Genomic DNA, 18,943 nt, shown 5'->3' on the forward strand with positions numbered 1-18,943 from the left:
CTTGGTGGCTCTTACCTTCTCTTGTAGAAAAAAATGCCTAGCAAGGTCTCTTTGGGTGTACATGCCTTTCATAAAAAACCAAGCTTCATTAGCCTTCTTGAATTTTGCAAGATTTGCATAAATCTTCAATTCGACATTATTCATGAACCATGCTAAGATTTTAGCATGCTCACTTTCCCAATCTTCCATTTTAGAAGAGTAATCAAGAATAGCTTTTTCTTTTTCTTCTTTCGTTCAATGCTTTTTCCTCATCTCCTTCAAACTTAGTTAACTTCAATTGTAGTTCCGGAATGGTTCCACATACGTAACCCCAAAGTTTTTACCTTTGAGATTATTTTCCATAGCGGTCGCCCACATGCGGTAATTGGTCCCATCCAATTTGAATGCGAGATCGATTTTTGCATCTTTGTTGGCCATTTATAGAAAAAGAATTTTGAAGACAAGAGAGATGAGAGATATTACTTGTCAAGAGAGAATCCGATGAAGCCTACTCAACCAAGGCTCTGATACCATGTAATGAAGTGCTAAATGAGAGAGGCAAAATCTCCAAGAGAGAGTACGGAAGCACGCACATACACAAGAGGCCACTAAATGGCAAAATAAACCACAAAAAGTGGTCAAGCACACAAAGAGGTAAAAAAGTATATTTCACTCATGAAATGCTTCATAAGAAGCTTGAAGAATACATGGGGCCATGCCCCTTATTTATACACAGCAAGGGACCCAAGGAGGGGCTCCCATAGAGTCGTTGGAGCCCCTCCAACGGTCATATTTATGACCGTTGGAGGGGTCCAATGACTCTATGTGGACCCCTCTCAAACAATAAAAAAAAGAAAAACTAAAAAGTAAAAAAGGAAAAAGAATAAAAGGGAAAAAGAAAAGAAAGCATATCTAGGATATGCGTGTATAAGTGAAATGACAGAATTACCCCTATTGGATATTATAAAATAGATATATATATTTATATATGTAGATAGACACATAGACATATATATGATAATATATATGTGTATGTGTCATAATCTATATATATATATACATCATATTTTAACACTGGCGGCTCGGGTCTGACGCACTAGAGATGTTTTGTTTTTGGAAAACTTTGTAAACTCTCAGAGCTAGTCAGAACCACCATCATAAAGATCATAAACTTGCACTCTAGAAACAGTCTCCACATCACTGGTAAGGGGTATCTTATGAATTTGTGTTTTCTTATTGTCTTGTAAATGTCCGACGATTATAACTAAATCAGTGTGTGATGGTTTAATTTGCATGTTTGATGTGATTATGTGTCTTTAACGAGATTAATCCTAAGGGGGTAGGCTCGATATAGGGGTATAAAAATTTAATGATAATTTTTTATTGATTTTTTAGATGTATACTCGTGGTCGTACTAGCTCTCCTGAGAACTGGCAAGAGCAGAGTGATTTTCTGATAAATGCCCTCAACAGTCTGGCCGAGACGGTGACTATGCACATCCAGGTATAGACTGCTGAGCCTACGACATGTGTGCACCCTGCATAAGTTGTAACTTCGAACACTGATGCAGTGACCTATGAAAAATTCTTGAAGTTGGATTCACCAACTTTCTTTGGGAAGGCCGACCTTGAAGCCGCTGAGAGTTGGGTCGAGGAGATCGAGCGCGCTTTCCGTGTTCTGTTCTGCCCGTACCTGAGGACAGGCAGATAGATTTTGACATATACCGTATGAAGGGTGATGCCAAGAAGTAGTAGGACACCATGCAGAAGGTGAAGTATGCTATAGAGGAGTCCATTCCCTGGGAGACCTTCCAAGAAGAGTTCTTAGAGGCCTGCTTTCCCTCATTTGCTAGGGAAAGGATGCTACAACAGTTCCTCGAGCTGACTTAGAGAATATGAGTTTGGTGGATTATACCACTAAATTTCGGAGCCTGGAGCAATACTATCCCAACCTGTTTACTGATGACAAGCGAGAGCAACAAAATACGTGAGGGGGCTCAAGGACGGGCTACGTGTTCGGGTAATGACCAATCACCCTACGACGTTCAGTGATGCCATTAAGTTGGTTTCCATCCTGAATGAGGAGTGAGAGCGTTTTAAGGATAATCAAAAAAGGGTGGCAATGGTAATGGTGGATCTCGGAAGAACCCACCTGCATGTGGCAAGACACAGGGGGCGCAGAACAAGGAGAAGACCCAACAAGGGAACCACCAAAACCGTCCTCATCAGAAGCAGCCGTAGGGGAAGGTACAACAGTCATACAAGAGATGCAACAAGAACCATCCTTTCAGTTCTTGTCCTCTCTTCAAGGGGCTCTGCTATAAGTGCAAGCAACCCGACCATGTCGCCTAGTATTGCCCGAACAAGTCAGAAGCCCAAGGCAGCCACAACAGCAGTAGGCGTAGAAGAAGACCAATGGACGGGTGTACGCTGCTACAACCACGGAGCAAAACGATCAGATCGATCTGATCGAAAGTATTATTGTAGTTGTTGACCAGCTTGCTTGTGTCATGTTTGATAGGCAACCCACTCTTTTATATCTTTTTTTGCTGGGTTACTTGATATTGCAATCTTGTCATACTCGAGTACTTAGACCACCTTACTCGAGTTGTTGCACATAACATCACTCTTTCTCTCTAGTTTAGAGACCACATTAGAAGTTATGTCTCCGATGAGTGTATTTACTCGATGTGCTAAGTATCTCCCTGCAGTTCGAGTAGTTATTGAGGGACACAATTTGTTAGCCGATCTTGTCATGCTCGAGATGACCTTTTACGATGTTATTTTGGGTATGGATTGACTACCACGGCATAACGCGACTCTTTAGTGCTGAGGCAAGAAGGTATGCTTAGAGCGACCCGATCTGTCAGCATTGGTTTTTCAGTCTATTAGGCCGGTGGGTGAGGTGAAAATCGTATCAGCGATGAAGATCTCTAAGTACTGCAAGCAGGGTTGTGCGGTGTTCTTGGCTAGTGTATCTGCTACGGATAACCGAGAGACACCATTGGAGCAGTTGGACGTGGTCTGCGAGTTTCCCAACGTCTTTTCAGAGGACTTACCGGGTTACCGCCTCACCGAGAGATTGAGTTTTCGATCGAGTTAGTGCTTGGTACGATACCGGTGTCTCGAGCACCGTATCATATGACATCTGCTATTCTCGTGGAGTTGAAGAAGCAGTTGCATGAGCATCTTGAGAAGGGTTTTATCAGGCCGAGTGTATTACCTTGGGGTGTACTAGTTTTATTTGTCAAGAAGAATGACGAATCTATGAGGTTTTGTATTGATTACCGCATGCTGAATTAGGTGATTTGGATTTGTGAGGTTCTATGTTGATTACCACATGTGTAATATCGTGTATTTTTATACTGTATAAAACTCTGGATTTCTGAAAATTTGGCTAAGTGTTATAGAGACATCGGTAAAATACCCGATGTTAGGTGATGATATTTGAGTCTAGGCTTGGCCCAGGTCTCATATACAAGACCTAAACGAGCCAATTAATAGGTGATAAAAACTTTTATTTTCAACCTTTAAAATCAAGCGAAAAAAAATGGGAAGCGCACTTCCCCCTCGCTTCCCTCTTTTTTTTTCTTTTTTTTTGTATTTTTATTTTTATTTTTTATTTTTCTCTTTTTTCGCTTCCGGTTCGCTTCTTAGGTCGCTTACGAGACGATATTTGGTTCGCTTCTAAGTCGTCTCACGCTTCCCGTTTCCTAAAATTTTGAAAGTGCCTCGCTTCCCGCTTCCCGCTTCCGCTTCCTTGACTGACAACTGTGGTTTCTGGTGTAAGTTACATGCACAAACTATTTTTTCTACTAGTAATTTTGGATGAGAAACATAGAAAATGCTGAAAATTTAATTAAGCTATTAACTGTTTGAAGATCAATGCTATGCTAATCAAGATAAATGCATGGGTGTAAATCGTGATTATTATAGGCATTCAAAAGTGATGAGCCACTAATGTTCGTAATTAGCTTATGTTTTCCTACAAAGTTTTTGCTTGAATAAAATGCATTATGTGAAGGATTAAATGTAGGTTCTGGGTTAGGATGCACTTATTTCATAGAATCGTTTATGTTTTGCAGGCCATCAGTGAACGTTTTTCTTTTTTTTCGTTCATTTGTGTGAACTCTGAATGATGTCTCTTTGAATTGCAGGCATGGTGCATATGTTGAAGAAAATTGTACCAAACTATTAGAAATAGCATGGTTGACTGTCCCTGTTGGAATTATTTTTACAATTGGAGCATGCGGTTTTGTCTTCTGGTGGCAAGCCCTCAACTTTTCAGAGCCATATGCACAAGATATCTTGATCCATGGTAGCCTTTTTGCCTGGAGCCCACAATTATGTACCTTTTTTGTAATAATCTTCTGGCTTTCCTAATTTTTGTACAGTAATCTTATGACATCCTTCTTTTTCATTTTTGAATGTTCATTTAATTGATTTGAACTTGACATCAATAGATCAAAGAACAGTATCTGGAACGAGCTTTAAACTCAAGGATTGTACAATGATAATTCAAAATATAATCATGAAACTGGTTGTGTTCCAATTCTTTGTGTCTCAGCTTGGACAATACAGTGTTATCGTGATACCACAAAGTGGCTTTTCATACTCATGTTCATGAACCCTCATATTTGCGTTATCTTGTTCCTGTGGGCCTTTCCTCTTTTGTAATTTCAGCAAGGTTTACTTTGCACTTTTCTATCATCCTAGAATGGCTAGGTGATAATGGTGTTAAAGAGGACACTGACATGAAAATTGGGAAGGATACCACTAGGATCTATGTCAGATAGGTATGGGTGCCGGTACTGGCATGCAGGTTATGGCACAGAAATTTCTAAAATTATGGGTAGGTGGGTACGACTATATATATATGTATGTATGTATGTATGTATAATCTAGTTGGAATCTCACGATGCATGTTGTTTTGACTCAGCCTAATCCTATGTCACAGGGACTCTTCAACTAGGTGCTGCACCCGCGTCGCACCCGCACCCGCACCCGATGCGGTCAACCTGACCCTGGGTGCAGTCAACGCACCCAGGGTCATTTATGTCCAACTTTTGGACTTTATATATATATATATACATATATATACATATATATAATTTTTTATATTTTTGACGCACCCCTGCACCCAAGTTTTTTGAAAGTGCCGCACCCCGGCACCCGCACCCGCACCCGCACCCATGTGACATAGGCCTAATCTTGTACATGTGTTCAGCATGGTCGATTTAGTAGGAATCAATCCTTGGATCATGTTTCTTTGGTGAAACTTTTTTTTATTCGGTAAATATCTGTGCATTCATAGCTATTGATTTTTGCATCATTGGAAAAATCTGTGCATAGGTCGAATTTTGGCGATCCAAAAGCTGGATTCTATTAAAAAGACATGTAGATTACATCTACAATGTTTGATGTAATATATATATATATATATATATATATATATATATATATATATATATATATATAAGCTGGGGCATTGCTGAGTCGATTGTAAATATAATCGATTATAGCAAATATTAACCCTGTAATAATACTATCATATGGTTTTGTTACTGTTTCATTTTTTTATTTTTTGTTGTTTTTTCTCCCTCGGATGAGTCTAAAATTATATATATATATATATATATATATATATATATATATATATATATATTGGCTGCACTCTACAATATCATACTCTCTAGCTAAATCTCATAAATGCGAGCTTTATTTGATGAATCTAACTCGACAGATGCATTCAACATGATCCAATTTATTAGGGAATGCACTTGGGCTGAGTGATTTCGACATAACAACGCGATTTTGTTAATTGTGAAATTTCGGTGCATTGTAGACTGTTGAATTTTGCAACCCTAAAAAATTCAGCTTGCACAACTAAAAGGATGATTTAAAACATATTTTTTACTAAGCAAACCATATAGATTATATCTGGAGGGCTTGATTCATAAAGAAAATCAAGAAATGTGAAAGAATGGGCTGTTTCTACTAAAGTCTACAATATACCCCAGGGAATCTAAGACTTTTTCATATATATATATATATATATTAGTAATGATAGGGTACTCTGGGAGCACCTACTCCCACCTAATAAAAGCTTTAATGTTTCAAATTTCTTGAGTTTTTTTGTTAATCAGATCCTATAGATATGATCTCCATGCATTTTTTAGTAGAAAACAAGTTTTGGTTCATATGATTCTGACTTGCATATAGATTTTTTAGGATCCTCAAAAATAGGTGGCCCACAATGTACCAAAATTAAGGGCTTAAAAAATCTTATTTTTGTATCTAAAAACATAATCCAAGGCATGATTCTTATCAAATAAACTCTGTTGAATGCATCTATAAAGTCTGATTGAGAAGATGCAACCTACATCTTTGGTTTCTATTAGGTGGGTGTAGATGCTCTCGGAGCACCATAGCATTACTTTATATATATATATATATATATATATATATATATATATATATATATATATATATATATATATATATATATATATATATGAAAGATGCAAGATGGATCTGAACCCTCCAGCAATTAATGGCATAATGACAAATAAAATGTTGCAGTCTATAGAGTACCTGCCTTGGAATGATTCTGCTCCTTCCAAATTATCCATCAGGCTTGAAAAAGGCAACAATGCCAAATCGGGTAGCCTTTGGAGTCTATTTTCACCCAAGGATCTAGAAGAAGTTGGCAGATAGAGGTGTTTTTCTGAAAATAGACCTTAGCATCACACCATCCCAGCCGATATAGATCATGGAAAATCATGGAAAAGGCATGTCTAAAATAGGTGATGGCCACATTTTCCAGCCTCCAAACACATCACACATTGACTTGCTACATTACCTGTTTCTGGCATTGAGTACCTGTTTATGTGAGAAGGTCCTGTACTTTTACCACAGCCAGTAAAATGCTTGATCACTTAGCATATTGGGTTACTATCAAGGAGACTATCTGGGCTTCATGCCTAGTGTATTGATCTGGTATATGTCACAAGGACACAGCTAAAGGGACATGGGACATGCCATTTTTGTGAAATTTTCTATTAAGAATAGAATACAAGGGCACTTGATATGGGATTAAGTTGGAGTATCCCTGTGACATGTTGTAGCAGCAGGTACTGTCGATGTGCCTTGGATAAGGTATCACGCCATCAGCACATAGTCAAGTTCTTGTTGTATTATGAAAATTGTAGTGCTATGTTACATCTCCATCATTCTAATATAGCATGGAAAGAACAAACACATTGAAATTGTCTGTATTTAATTCTTGAAGAGTGAAAGGTGTGCATCGGTAAATGAATAGTATGGCTAAATTACATGGTGTTAGCATGGTAAACATTTGTTCATGGTAATATCCTGAGTCAGGATTCCTGCATATTTCATGTCATATGTGGAATAAGTTAACCATCTTTAATCAACCTTTTGCTTCTCCTTAATTTCCCTCAAATTGCCATATTCATGTAGAGTATTGGTGTAATTATGTATTAGGAATAAGGGTTAATGCAGTATTTTTTTATCATTCTTGTAGGTTTTAAGTCATTTTGACGAGTGCCTGATCAGATTGACTGGATCACTTTTATTATTCTTTCACTGTTGGATATATATGGATTATTGTTTTCAATTTCAAAGTCAATGAAAAACAAGTTCTGCCTCCACAAGCTGTCTTCTGGTTTCATTATGGTGTCTGATCTTGCAGACTTCCACATTCTCTCCTTAGTCTCTTGAAGTGACTTTGCTTTATGTGAATGATGAACTTACATGTTGATCAAGTGTGTGTGACCATTTTCGGGTACTTGTTTGTCCCCAGAATTGACATCAGGATCTAGCACTGGAAATAAGAGAAAATGCTTCAGAGCTTTGTTTTTTTCTCATTTGTCATTAAGTTGTAGGTTTTTGTATTTCATCATATGCCAATATCAAGTAACAATGTTAACTTTGTGAATTTTAACAGGATTTGCATGCATTTTGGAGATATTATCAGAACCCTTCTACATACTTTCTCAAAATTTACTGCTGTTTGGCTTAAGACTTAAGGTTGAAACAATGGCAACTTTTTTGCGTTGTAGCATGACCTACTTTCTCATTGTTAGTCAAACTAAAATGGTGAGTGTTATTTTCAATTCAACACTCGGATTACAGTTAGTAATTCTTTCCTGCATCTGTTTGAATGCTTCATATATGCAAATTTGGATTAGCATACTTTCTGTATCATTTACTATGTTTCAATCTAACTTATGTTCTTCAACCCTAAGTTCAAAACTCAACTTACAGGTTTGAATGCTTCATTTATGCAAATTTGGTTTAGCTGTAGCATACTTTCTGAAGACTTTCTTATATTTCAAGCTAACTTAAGTGCTTTATCCTTTTTTAATTCATTTTCCATTTTGAATTTTATTAAAAATTTTGTTAGGTGAAGTCTGTGATAAACTTAACTTGTTGGTCTCTTTTTTATTCTTTTATGAGTAGAGTGTGCTTTTGACATGGAACCTAACTACATGGCATAACTGAACTTAATTCATTGTCATAAATATCTTGGTTATTAACCTTAATTGTCAATACAAAATCAATCTCAACAAAGCAGTACAGGATTGTAGTTGCTATCGAATCCGATGCACTGGGTTTTCGTAGTAATACGAAAAGCAAGACATTATGCATTGTTATAATTGATTCTGTCAAAGTGGATTATCTCACATGAACGTTTAAATGAAACCTTTTTGCAGGAAAATTTTCTTCATGAATAATTCTTCTCAAAATGATAAAATCAGTTCTTTAATGAGTGGAAAAAGTGGAGTTAGAAAGCCGTATGATAGGTTACACCTACTAAAATCCTAGCTTTTGCATAGTAAATGAGTGGGGAGTCCAGGGGCCTTAGGTGTAATGCCCCAAAATCCCGAACTTGTAAAATTTTAGGAAAAATTTGAAACTTTACAATCAATTATTTTTCAAAGTTAAAAATGATAGTTCCGTCGAAAACAATATTTTAAAAGAACAAGTCGACGGACCTTGGGCACATTACATGCAAACCTCTTTTTCAACACTTTAGGTTCATATCTTCATACATTCGTTCGAAACTATGTAGATTCAAAACAACAAGATTTTATATAGAAAGAGTTATTACAAAGGAACTCTTATACAAAATTACAAAACATGCTTAAGAGCGAAACAACAGAGAGAGTGGATTCTTGATATCATCGCATCATCGCCTGCAACATCATCATAATCGTCACCTGTATCCCACAAAATGGGTTAGACTCATGAAAGCTTGGTAGGTGCATCAATATTTGATGTCAGAACAAGACTAACATATGCATTAATACATTTCACAACATGCAGTTTCAAGAGAAGCAAAGTGAACTTGATAATCTTGTTTCGATAATTATGACCTACGGGTATTTACAGGGCAATATGTAGAAGCAACTGAGACCGTTCGGGGGTTTATTATTCCATGTATTTTGATACCCCCGACGACTAGCTGAATCCGCTCTAAAGGGGATGGTCAAATGACCGAAAGAGAATTCTCCGGAGGCAACTTGTAACCGGGGGATGCATCCGAGCTTTTGCAGAAGTCAATGGGATCTACAACCTAGGATAATATTTGGTAGCCCAGTCTCCTAACTTCGATGATGGGGGACGCCGAGCTATTGTCACTCGAGGAGTATAGTTGTTAACAACTTGTCCATCGGAATTTGTACCTCCTATTCTCTCTTGATAGAACCAAAAGGATGAATGGATACGTTTCTTATTTTATCTAATAACTCATTCAATATGCTCTGGTCTATTAAACCAAATCAAGTATCTTGCCTGTAAAGACGATCATCTCTGTTTATGTGATTTTCTTTTAACATGGTGCATTGTCGCACTACGAGGTTATCGTAAACCTTCAGTCTATTCATCATCGTACTACAACAATGAGAAAGATATTGGTTTCTTAGAAATAAGCCCAAACATAACATTTGGAAATCACAATATCCTACGCCTTAGACTGGGGAGTGTCCAAGTCATTTCGTGTAATACCCCAAAATCCCGAACTTGTAATCTTTTACGAAAATTTTAAAGCTTTGCAATCAATCCTTTTTCAGAGTTTAAAATATTTGTTCAACGAAAAAATAGTGTTTGAAATAACAAGTCAACGGACCTTGGGCGCATTACCGACGAACCTTCCTTTACACAATAGATTTGTATCTCCATATAAGCATTGAAACCACATAGATTCAAAACAAGATTTTTGATAATTAAAGTTTATACAAAAGAGGAATTTAAAAAAAAACCCTTATGCAAAATTATAAAACGTGCTCAGGAGCGAAATACCAGGGAAAGAGTGGGATCTTGATATCATCACGTCATTGTCTGTCATACCGACCTAATCATCACCTGTACCCCATAAAATGGGTCAGACTTATTAAAATCTAGTAGGTGCATAGATATCAAAATTCAAAACAAAACTAACATATGCGTTGTTCCTTTTGTGATGTGCAGTTCAGAATAAGTAAAATGAGCATGATAATCTTGTTTCGATATTAACTGTCCTAAGGGTACGTACAAAAGAAACATAAAAACAACTGAGACTGCTCAGGGGTTTGTTATTTTGTGTATTTTGATACCCCGGACAGCTAGCTGAGTCCACTCCTAAGGGGATGGCTAATGACCGAGAGAGAATTCCCTAGAGGCATATATGGCAAGGAATGCATCTGAACTTCTGTAGAAGCCAATGGGATCTACCACCTAGGAAAATTTTTGGTAGCCCCGTTCCCTAACTCCGATGACTGGGGACACCGAGTTATTGCTACTCGAGGAGCGTAGTTGTTAACAACCTGTCAATCAGAGTTTTTGTACCATCCCATCATCTTCCTTGACGGAACCAAAGAGACGAATGGGTATGTCAGGTTCTATTTTTAACTGACGACCCATTCTACATGCTCTGGTCTTTCAAAGCAAATCGAGTATCTTGCCTGTGAAGGCGAATCATCACCATTTATGTAATTTTTCTTTAATCATTGTGCATTTTCACGCTACGAGGTTACGATAAACCTCCCATCCAATCATCGTAGTACTAATATGCCGTGCATGTCTGATTGTACCACTACGATGAGAGGCATATCCGTTTTTTGGAAAGAAACCCCAACATTATTTAGAAATTTCAATGTTCCTTGCTTTAGATCGGAGAATATCCGAGTCATTTCAGATACTAAAGAGAAGGACCGGACATACATACCACCTAGGGCTACGTAGTTGAAGCCTTTCCGTTACGCAAGTTTGAGGGAAAAACTCAATTGCGAAAATGCAAACACCAAATACTTGTTTTGCTTTTCGAGACAACAAATAATACGAGTTTGAAATCTTGCATGTGAAAACCTTTTCGAAATAGAGCCTTGGCGAGGATGCGCAAAGATGCGTCTTTAAATGCACGTGTAATCTAAAGTAGGCAAGAGTACGCGTTCCTTATAAAGTTATATATATATATATGTATATAGAATACATATATGAATACATATATAGTAAAGCATAAATCTATACACATTGCAGCGTGATGGCAGAGTAAATGACATAAAGCAAGGCCTGATGTGCGAAACCACACATTGAGATAAATAAATTGTGTAAGCGATGCACAATGTACGAAACTATACATCGGCTAAATAAATTGCGTAAGCGATGCACGACGTACGAAACTGTATCGGCTAAATAAATTGCATAAGCAATGCATGACGTACAAAACCGTACATCAGCTAAATAAATTGCGTAAACAAGAGCCTGTGTATATTACAGCGCGGTGGCATAGTAAATGACATAATTTAAATGGACAAGAATACGCAAAACTGCATCCTTGAGTTTAAAAGCATATATATATATATATATATATATATATATTATATACGTACAAGTTAGAAGTAGTCCGTCATTTGTTCTTGTATGCAACTTTCCCCTACCTCGAAGGTGGTCTAACTCGCTGACGATTCTGAGTGTAGGTTCTTAAGGGGTCGTGCTTTAGTAAACGTGTCGCATTCGTTGTGCCGGTGTAGAGCGCTAAAAGGATTATGTTGTGCTGCATAAAGAATGATATTAAAACCTTATTGTGACGATGATTGCGTCGTAGGGGTCAAACCGGAACCCAGTTCGAGCCGGTCGGACCGAGCTAGGCTCGGTACAAGAGGCAGGGGGTAAAGCACGACTGAGCCGGCTTGGTCTGATAGTGGAGACCGAGCTGTGCTCGGTTCCAACCGAGCTTAGCTCGGCAGGCTATGCAACCAAACGGGAGGGGGTGGGCTCGGTGGTCAGGCCGAGCCCAGCCTGGTCCCAACCATGTGACAGGACCGAGCCTTGCTCGGTCCTTCAACAAAGGGGGCCTCACAGAAGAGGCGACAAGGGAGTGGCCTCAGCCACCCCTTGTCGGTTGTCCTAGCAAAGCAGCAACAACAACCTATGGCTGCTGCTGAAATAAAAAAGGAAGAGGGTGTTGGGCACCCTCTGTTCGGGAAAGCCAGAGCCATCGTCGCAGGTGGCTCTGGTCTGTCGGAATAAATAGGGAAAAACAAAAGGGGGAGGGTGCTCGGCACCCTCCCTTGAGGCGAGCCAGAGCCACCATCACAGGTGGCTCTGGTCTACCTACAACACAAAGAGAAAAAAGGGAAGGGGGGGGTGCTTGGCACTCTCCCTTCAGGCGAACCAGAGCCACCATCACAGGTGGGTCTAGTCTGCCGGCAGAGACAGGGAAGGGGAAGAGAGGAGAAGAGGGTGGTTGACACCTTCCCTCTTGGCGATGTCCGGTCTGCCGGCGACAGACAGAGGAGGAAGAGGCAACACCCAAGTGGTGCCGCCACCTCAAAAAAGGGAGTAGCGGCACCTGAGTGGTGCCGCTGCTTCTGGCAGGGTGACGACACCAGGCGATGCCGCCACTACTGAGAAGGAGAGGGAAGAGGGAGCAGCCGCAGCCAACTGTCAGCACGGGAGGAAAAGGGGGAAGCCAGCTACCAGGCCACTGCCGAAGGCATTGGCCGCCACGGCCAACTGACAACATAGGTGGAAAGAGGCGAGACAGGAGGGCGACACCCTCTCGTTGATGAGAGAGAGAGGGAGGTTTAGCCGAGAGAGTGAGAGAGCATGCGGGCCTTTAAAACAGGAAAACCCTCTCGTAGGGGGTTTAAATAGAAAGGAGAGAGTGGATGTCGACATCCTTGTTTGGATCCAGGTTGGATCCCACCCAATTCATTTAGCTAAGGGGGGGTGGAGTGGGTTGGGTCCATTTTTGGCCCAACTCAATCCAAAAAAAATATATATATACTATTTATATTGTTTTTGGATTGGGTTGGATCCAATTGGATCCAGCTCAATCTATGTTATCTCTCTCTCTCTCTATATCTATCTATATATATACTATTTATATTGTTTTTGGATTGGGTTTGATCCAATTGGATCCAGCTCAATCTATGTTATCTCTCTCTATATATCTATCTATCTATCTATATATATATATATAATATGAGTGTGGGTTTGGATTTGGATCTCAAAGGTCCAAAATCTCATAAAAACCTTATTTTAATATATATTGCAAGGGATAAGGATTGGATTGGACCCAAATTTGGGTCCACATCTTGTCTTAATGCAATTAGGTTGAGTTCTTGGTTGGGTTGGGTCCGAATGGACCCAAACCCCTAGTTATCTTATGTGAGACCCATTTTTGGGCCTCGATTGGATCCCCCATCGAGATGCAGATCCCGATGGTGTTGTCTAAGCGAGGAAACCTGGCAAACATCCAAAAGTTCATCGATCCAAACTCGGTCGATGAGTTTCTTAGAAAAGTAACATGAATAATCTCTTAACATTTCTGAAAAACCCAGAAATTTTGCAGACTTTACATTAGGATCCTTGGCCGGTTTCATTTGTCAGTTTGATCATGAACTCGATGGAGCTGCTATTTTCCTTTAGCCCGTGTCTTATAACCTGGTCCAAGCAAGAGGTATCTACCTTATTGGAACTTTATGATTTGAGGCCTGCCATCTGCCTATGGAGACTTAAGCCTATATAAGATGATGACGTATATTTCAGGCTTTTCTTATGTTTCTGTGTTTCTTTCTAGACGATAAATTATTTATAGGTTTCTTCTTTTTGTGTTTTTTATATCTTTTTTATTTTTACGGTAGTAATTTCCTTAAACATTAGAATGTGAGTTTTAGATGTTAATATGTCATAAGAAAAAATGCTTGGGAATAAGTTTGCAAGAAACTGCTACGTTCACCAAAGTTTGTCAATTTTAATTTTTTTGAATGTTTAAAATCTTTGGTTTGAAAATGTGGATTTAAGTTCTTAAATTATTGACTCCTCTTTGTATGTTGAGTCTGTTTCCTTGATCCTATTCACTCAGACCATTTTTTAATGCATCTTAAAGCTTTTAAAAACTTGGTCCACTGCCTATTGTTGTTCTAGGTAGTACATTTATAACAACTGCTTGGATACGCATATGTGTTGCCTATAGTTGGCATCTTGTGTTCCAAACACTTTCTAGTCCAACATTATTCTATAAGTGCAGTCTAGTCTGGTTGTAGTCATTTGATATGCTTCATAAATTTTCTATATTTATTGTTTTTTTATGAACAGAAACTTCAATATACAAAATGAGAATGTGATGACATGATGTTCCTGTTGACTTCAAGGAATCATAAAATAAATATATGTAAAGAGGTCAAGGTTCTACGTTTATTCTTTAAAAAGTTTATATATTCTGAAAAGATGCAACTGTCTTATCTTTGAGATATATGAGTGGATATGATGACATTTTGCATTATCTTTCTATGGACACAGTATTTTATCTCGGGCAATGACTGCTGCTTTTACACAAAAGAGAACAGAACCGAAGTTATGTTTTTATGTTATTTGACCTTCAAGAGCTTTTGTAACATCCTGTATTCTGAAATGAGATGGATTCTGGTTATGTTTAGCAGGTTCATTAGCATTTCGTGCAGTTAGTGCTCTTTCCTTCTCAATGTTTTAGTTGTTGATGAATTGTAATGCAGGGAAAGGGACGGATATTTTCCATATCACAAACTGCTTACGGAGCTTGCTTGCTGTTCGGCTATTGGGGATATTTTCTCTTCTCCCAAGCAGTCGGACAGCCAAATTTTATCAGTGCAATTATTCTTTTTCCTGCCAGGTATCTTCTGGTCTTATTTCCAATTTTAAAGCTTATTTTCATTTTTACCAGTATATCATTTTGTTACCAATTCTGCTGATTTGTTTCTACTGGTTTTACTTTGTATATTATGCTTTTTATTTTGTAAATCATTCATTAGGGATGTAACCTTTTATAAATGAAAAGCAACTCTCTGAATCATCTATTTAGCAGATTGGGTGATTGGAAGAAGTATGACAAGAAGCTTTTGCAGATGTGTCTCTTATTTACCTTCCAATCATTTCAAAAGTTTGTCCTGCAAGAAGGAGAGAAATTTATTCTTGTGTTGTTTGATACACCCTATAACCAAGGTGTCTATGGCCTTGTGGACAAATTAGGCAGGTATTCTTTCCGAATAATTTGTTATAACAATGATTTGCATTCACAGCATGTTCATTCTCTTTTTATTTACATATCAATTCTTTTATTATAATGAAGCTCTTGTTGTTTAATTTCTGTAACATCTATGAGATCAAACTTCAATGATATTTTCAGGAAGTTTAGTTGTGAGGACTGTACTTCAGCCGTTTGAAGAAAGCTTATTTACTGTGTTCGCAAAGTCTGCATCAGGTTTGCTTTCTATACCTTGTCAATGTCTCAAGCATGTCTGTCCTCTTTAGGTTCATGTGAAGAGCTTACAAGTGAAGTTAATATGACTCAACTTTTTAGCTTCATATTTTTTCAAGAATTCACTACATTGTACAGAATTTACACTAGTTTTCACCCAGTGTTCTCTTTGGTCCTATGTCACATGGGTGCGGGTGCGACACGGGTGCGGCGCAATTTCAAAAATTTTGGACACGGGGACTCGGCTATATATATATGTATATATATTTTTAAAAAGTAAACAACTGATATGTATAAGATTCACTGATTATATATAAAAGTAAACAGCAACAGTAAACAAATGGGCCTTCAAAATCTTATGCATGTGATTATCCCAACAAAAAATGCCCACTACGTAAAGATTAATACCTGCCTATCAAAATAAAATCCTGAACACATGCCTGATCACACCCAATGCAGTTGCACAGACTGTGCAATGCAGTCTGTGACTGTTGCACAGTCTGTGACTGTGCAACTGCATTGCACCGTCTGGCTATATATTTTTTTTTAAAAATATATAAAAAATATTTTTTTTAGTTTTTTGTCCTAAAATGGACCAAAATAGACTCGGTCAAAGTTGACCGAGTCTATAAAGTGGATGGACTCGGACTCGGTGCGTTGACCGAGTCCGACTCTTCGTTGACCGAGTCCGGCCCGTGTCTGAAGCCGCACCTGTGTCGCGGGTGCGTCGCCTCCCCAGCCGAGTCCGCGTGACATAGCTTTGGTCACTTTTCCTATAGATCCTAGGTTTGTGAAGTATTTGTATATTGCATAAATAATTTGTATTGATGTTGTTGCATAATTTTCTAACTTTAATTTCTTGTTTGTTCTATTATGTTGTTTGGAATATTTGTCTTTTCACTGATTTTTATTATTATCTCGGTTAGTATATGTTCATAAAGGAAATTTTTTGGTTAACGTTGGTCATGGAGTTTAAATCTCCCATGCTACTTGATTGAAACATATGTACAAATTTTCCTTTATGCTCAACAACATTTATTCTTTTACTTTAAGACATGCCATATGTTTCTTGTGTGTGCGTTGAAGACTACCAAAGCAACACAGTTTTTGTTCATCAATCTGTTTTGTTGTTTGAGATGAAGAAATCAGGACAAGTATGTGTTAGAAGGTTGGAACTAAAATAGGATTTATTTATTTTTGTAAGGGTAAATTGGTTATCTAGTAATTAGCTCATGGTATTATTTGCTTAACCCAGCTTAGAATTTTGGACGATATTTGGAAAATGTGAAAACTTTGGTGGATAAATTAATTAGGACTAAAATTTTGGTGGTCATCTGAAAATCACAAAATATTTAAAAAGAATTACTAACGTTGAGACATGTTCAGGACCCAGATGTGGTTGAAAGATGGGTCATGAAGCTGAACTGACAAATTATTGCTACTTGCAGGCTCTAGGTTGCATATGTATTCATCTCTTACATCCATATTATATCTTAATATTATCAATAAAGACTCCAAGAGAATTGCTGCATACATGTAAACAGCCATATTCATGTTACAGTTGCTGGTTGTAGCAAATTCCTATGTATTGGTTTCTCTTGACTCAAAGGAAATTTAACAGTGGATATCCATAGGAGTCTAAGTCTATAAATGATTATCACAACTGAATCTAGGGCTACTCAAAATTACTGTCACAAACTTGGTGTTTTCAAGAATTGATACAGCTCAAATTGTTTATGGGCCCCTCTGATGATCATATGTTATGATTGCTTCATAGGTTTGTGGACTTAAATCGATACTATATGAGGCAGATTTGGTCTAGGTAAAAAATGCACATTCTATCGTGTATCCTTGCAGAGGGAGTGCATTATGCACAATTGTAGCTTGTTGGGTTTTACATATGCTTCCAATACATTTAGTAATGAAAGATGATATTTATCTGTTTTTCATTACTTACTTTTTCTGCAGGAGAAAACTCCAACAAGAATGTTAGCTTAGAGAGTCTTCTTCTGCTGGCCTTGAAACTTGTTATTTTAATTGGTATGCCTCTAATGTGTTGTTGGCTCTTACATAGAGTTTTACTTCTTTTATTTTGATAATTTAAACCTTATAAATCCATTTACTTTGTGATCGTGAGAATTATGAGATGTTTCATGTATTTAATGCTATCTAACTCTAGTGATTCCTTTGTGCCATAGTGGGTAGAAAATTTTAGAAACAACTCCATATGTAATGTATATCATGGAATGGCTTATCTTCATGATATTTGATGAGATTAGCTATCACATTGCAAACCAGCTCTTTCCATTTAAAACCATTTAACATGTACAAATCACCAAGATGTTATATTTCTATCTCGGAGCTGTTCATGTCGGTTGACTGTTGTCAGCAACAGTATTATCTCACTATGTTCTTGGAGATTAAGCACATTTAACCAGTTAGTTTCTTGTCCTTCTTAAACTATGGATTTACGCTTTCAGATGTAAATTTGATACATGGATTATGCAACTGTACATTTCTAGTGCTTGATTCTTCCAAACACATATCCAACTTTAGGTGCAACGAAGTCATCATCAATTCAACCATCTGAGCATGAATTTTCTTAAGGAATACTAAATTGGGATTTCTGAAATAACAGTCGTTAGAATGTCTATGTGCATAAATTGTTATAAACCATTTTTTATGCCTTCAGCTGAAAACTTCATGAAATTTGATTAACAAGTTTGATAGCATAGGCTATCAAATACCTGGCCTTTTGTTGAACTGTATGCCAAGTGGTCAGGCTTGGTGCTTGTGGCACCGTCCTAATGATTCTCCAGCACAGGATTGGGCGAAAGTATGGCTGCCATTTCTTGCTGGAAAGTGGATAGGATGGTGCATTTGGATTGGGGAGCATTGTGATGGCTCTTTTCTGGTAGTAAAGTTGCCAGGGGAGAAGAAAGCCACTTCCAGCTGAAAAGTGGCTGGTTGTAAGTTTTCTCGAAAATCAATGATCAGGAAACTGCAGAGAGGAAAGAGAATGAGGCTGTAACTAATCACGTTTTTCCATAATGCAAAAATTGTGATCTCTTCCTTTTAATATATGAAACAAAACCTAATACATGGTCTTTTACAAGTAGCCTTAATAAGTTACAAGTATTTACAAGTATGTCCAATATATGCTGGACATGTTACACAAAAGTAGTTTGGATCCGGATCTAGATCCAAACTTAAATACAAA

The 18,943-nt window shown here is 37.8% G+C and overlaps 1 protein-coding gene across 3 annotated transcripts in view; it reads left to right on the forward strand.

The window, feature by feature from the left end:
• The window catches only part of LOC149835889 (lipid transporter), a 103,913-nt gene that overhangs the window by 54,980 nt on the left and 29,990 nt on the right, over positions 1-18,943 (forward strand). For all 3 annotated transcript variants that reach the window (XM_090008825.1, XM_090008827.1, XM_090008826.1), the window contains 6 exons: positions 4,136-4,296; positions 7,948-8,099; positions 15,002-15,138; positions 15,331-15,498; positions 15,656-15,726; positions 17,692-17,763. In XM_090008825.1, the coding sequence (XP_089864951.1) occupies positions 4,136-4,296; positions 7,948-8,099; positions 15,002-15,138; positions 15,331-15,498; positions 15,656-15,726; positions 17,692-17,763 (761 nt within the window). The remainder of the gene's footprint in view (positions 1-4,135; positions 4,297-7,947; positions 8,100-15,001; positions 15,139-15,330; positions 15,499-15,655; positions 15,727-17,691; positions 17,764-18,943) is intronic.

Source organism: Nuphar pumila, chromosome 6 (genome assembly GCF_984573655.1).
Source record: "Nuphar pumila chromosome 6, dmNupPumi1.hap1.1, whole genome shotgun sequence".
NCBI classification, from domain to species: Eukaryota; Viridiplantae; Streptophyta; class Magnoliopsida; order Nymphaeales; family Nymphaeaceae; genus Nuphar; species Nuphar pumila.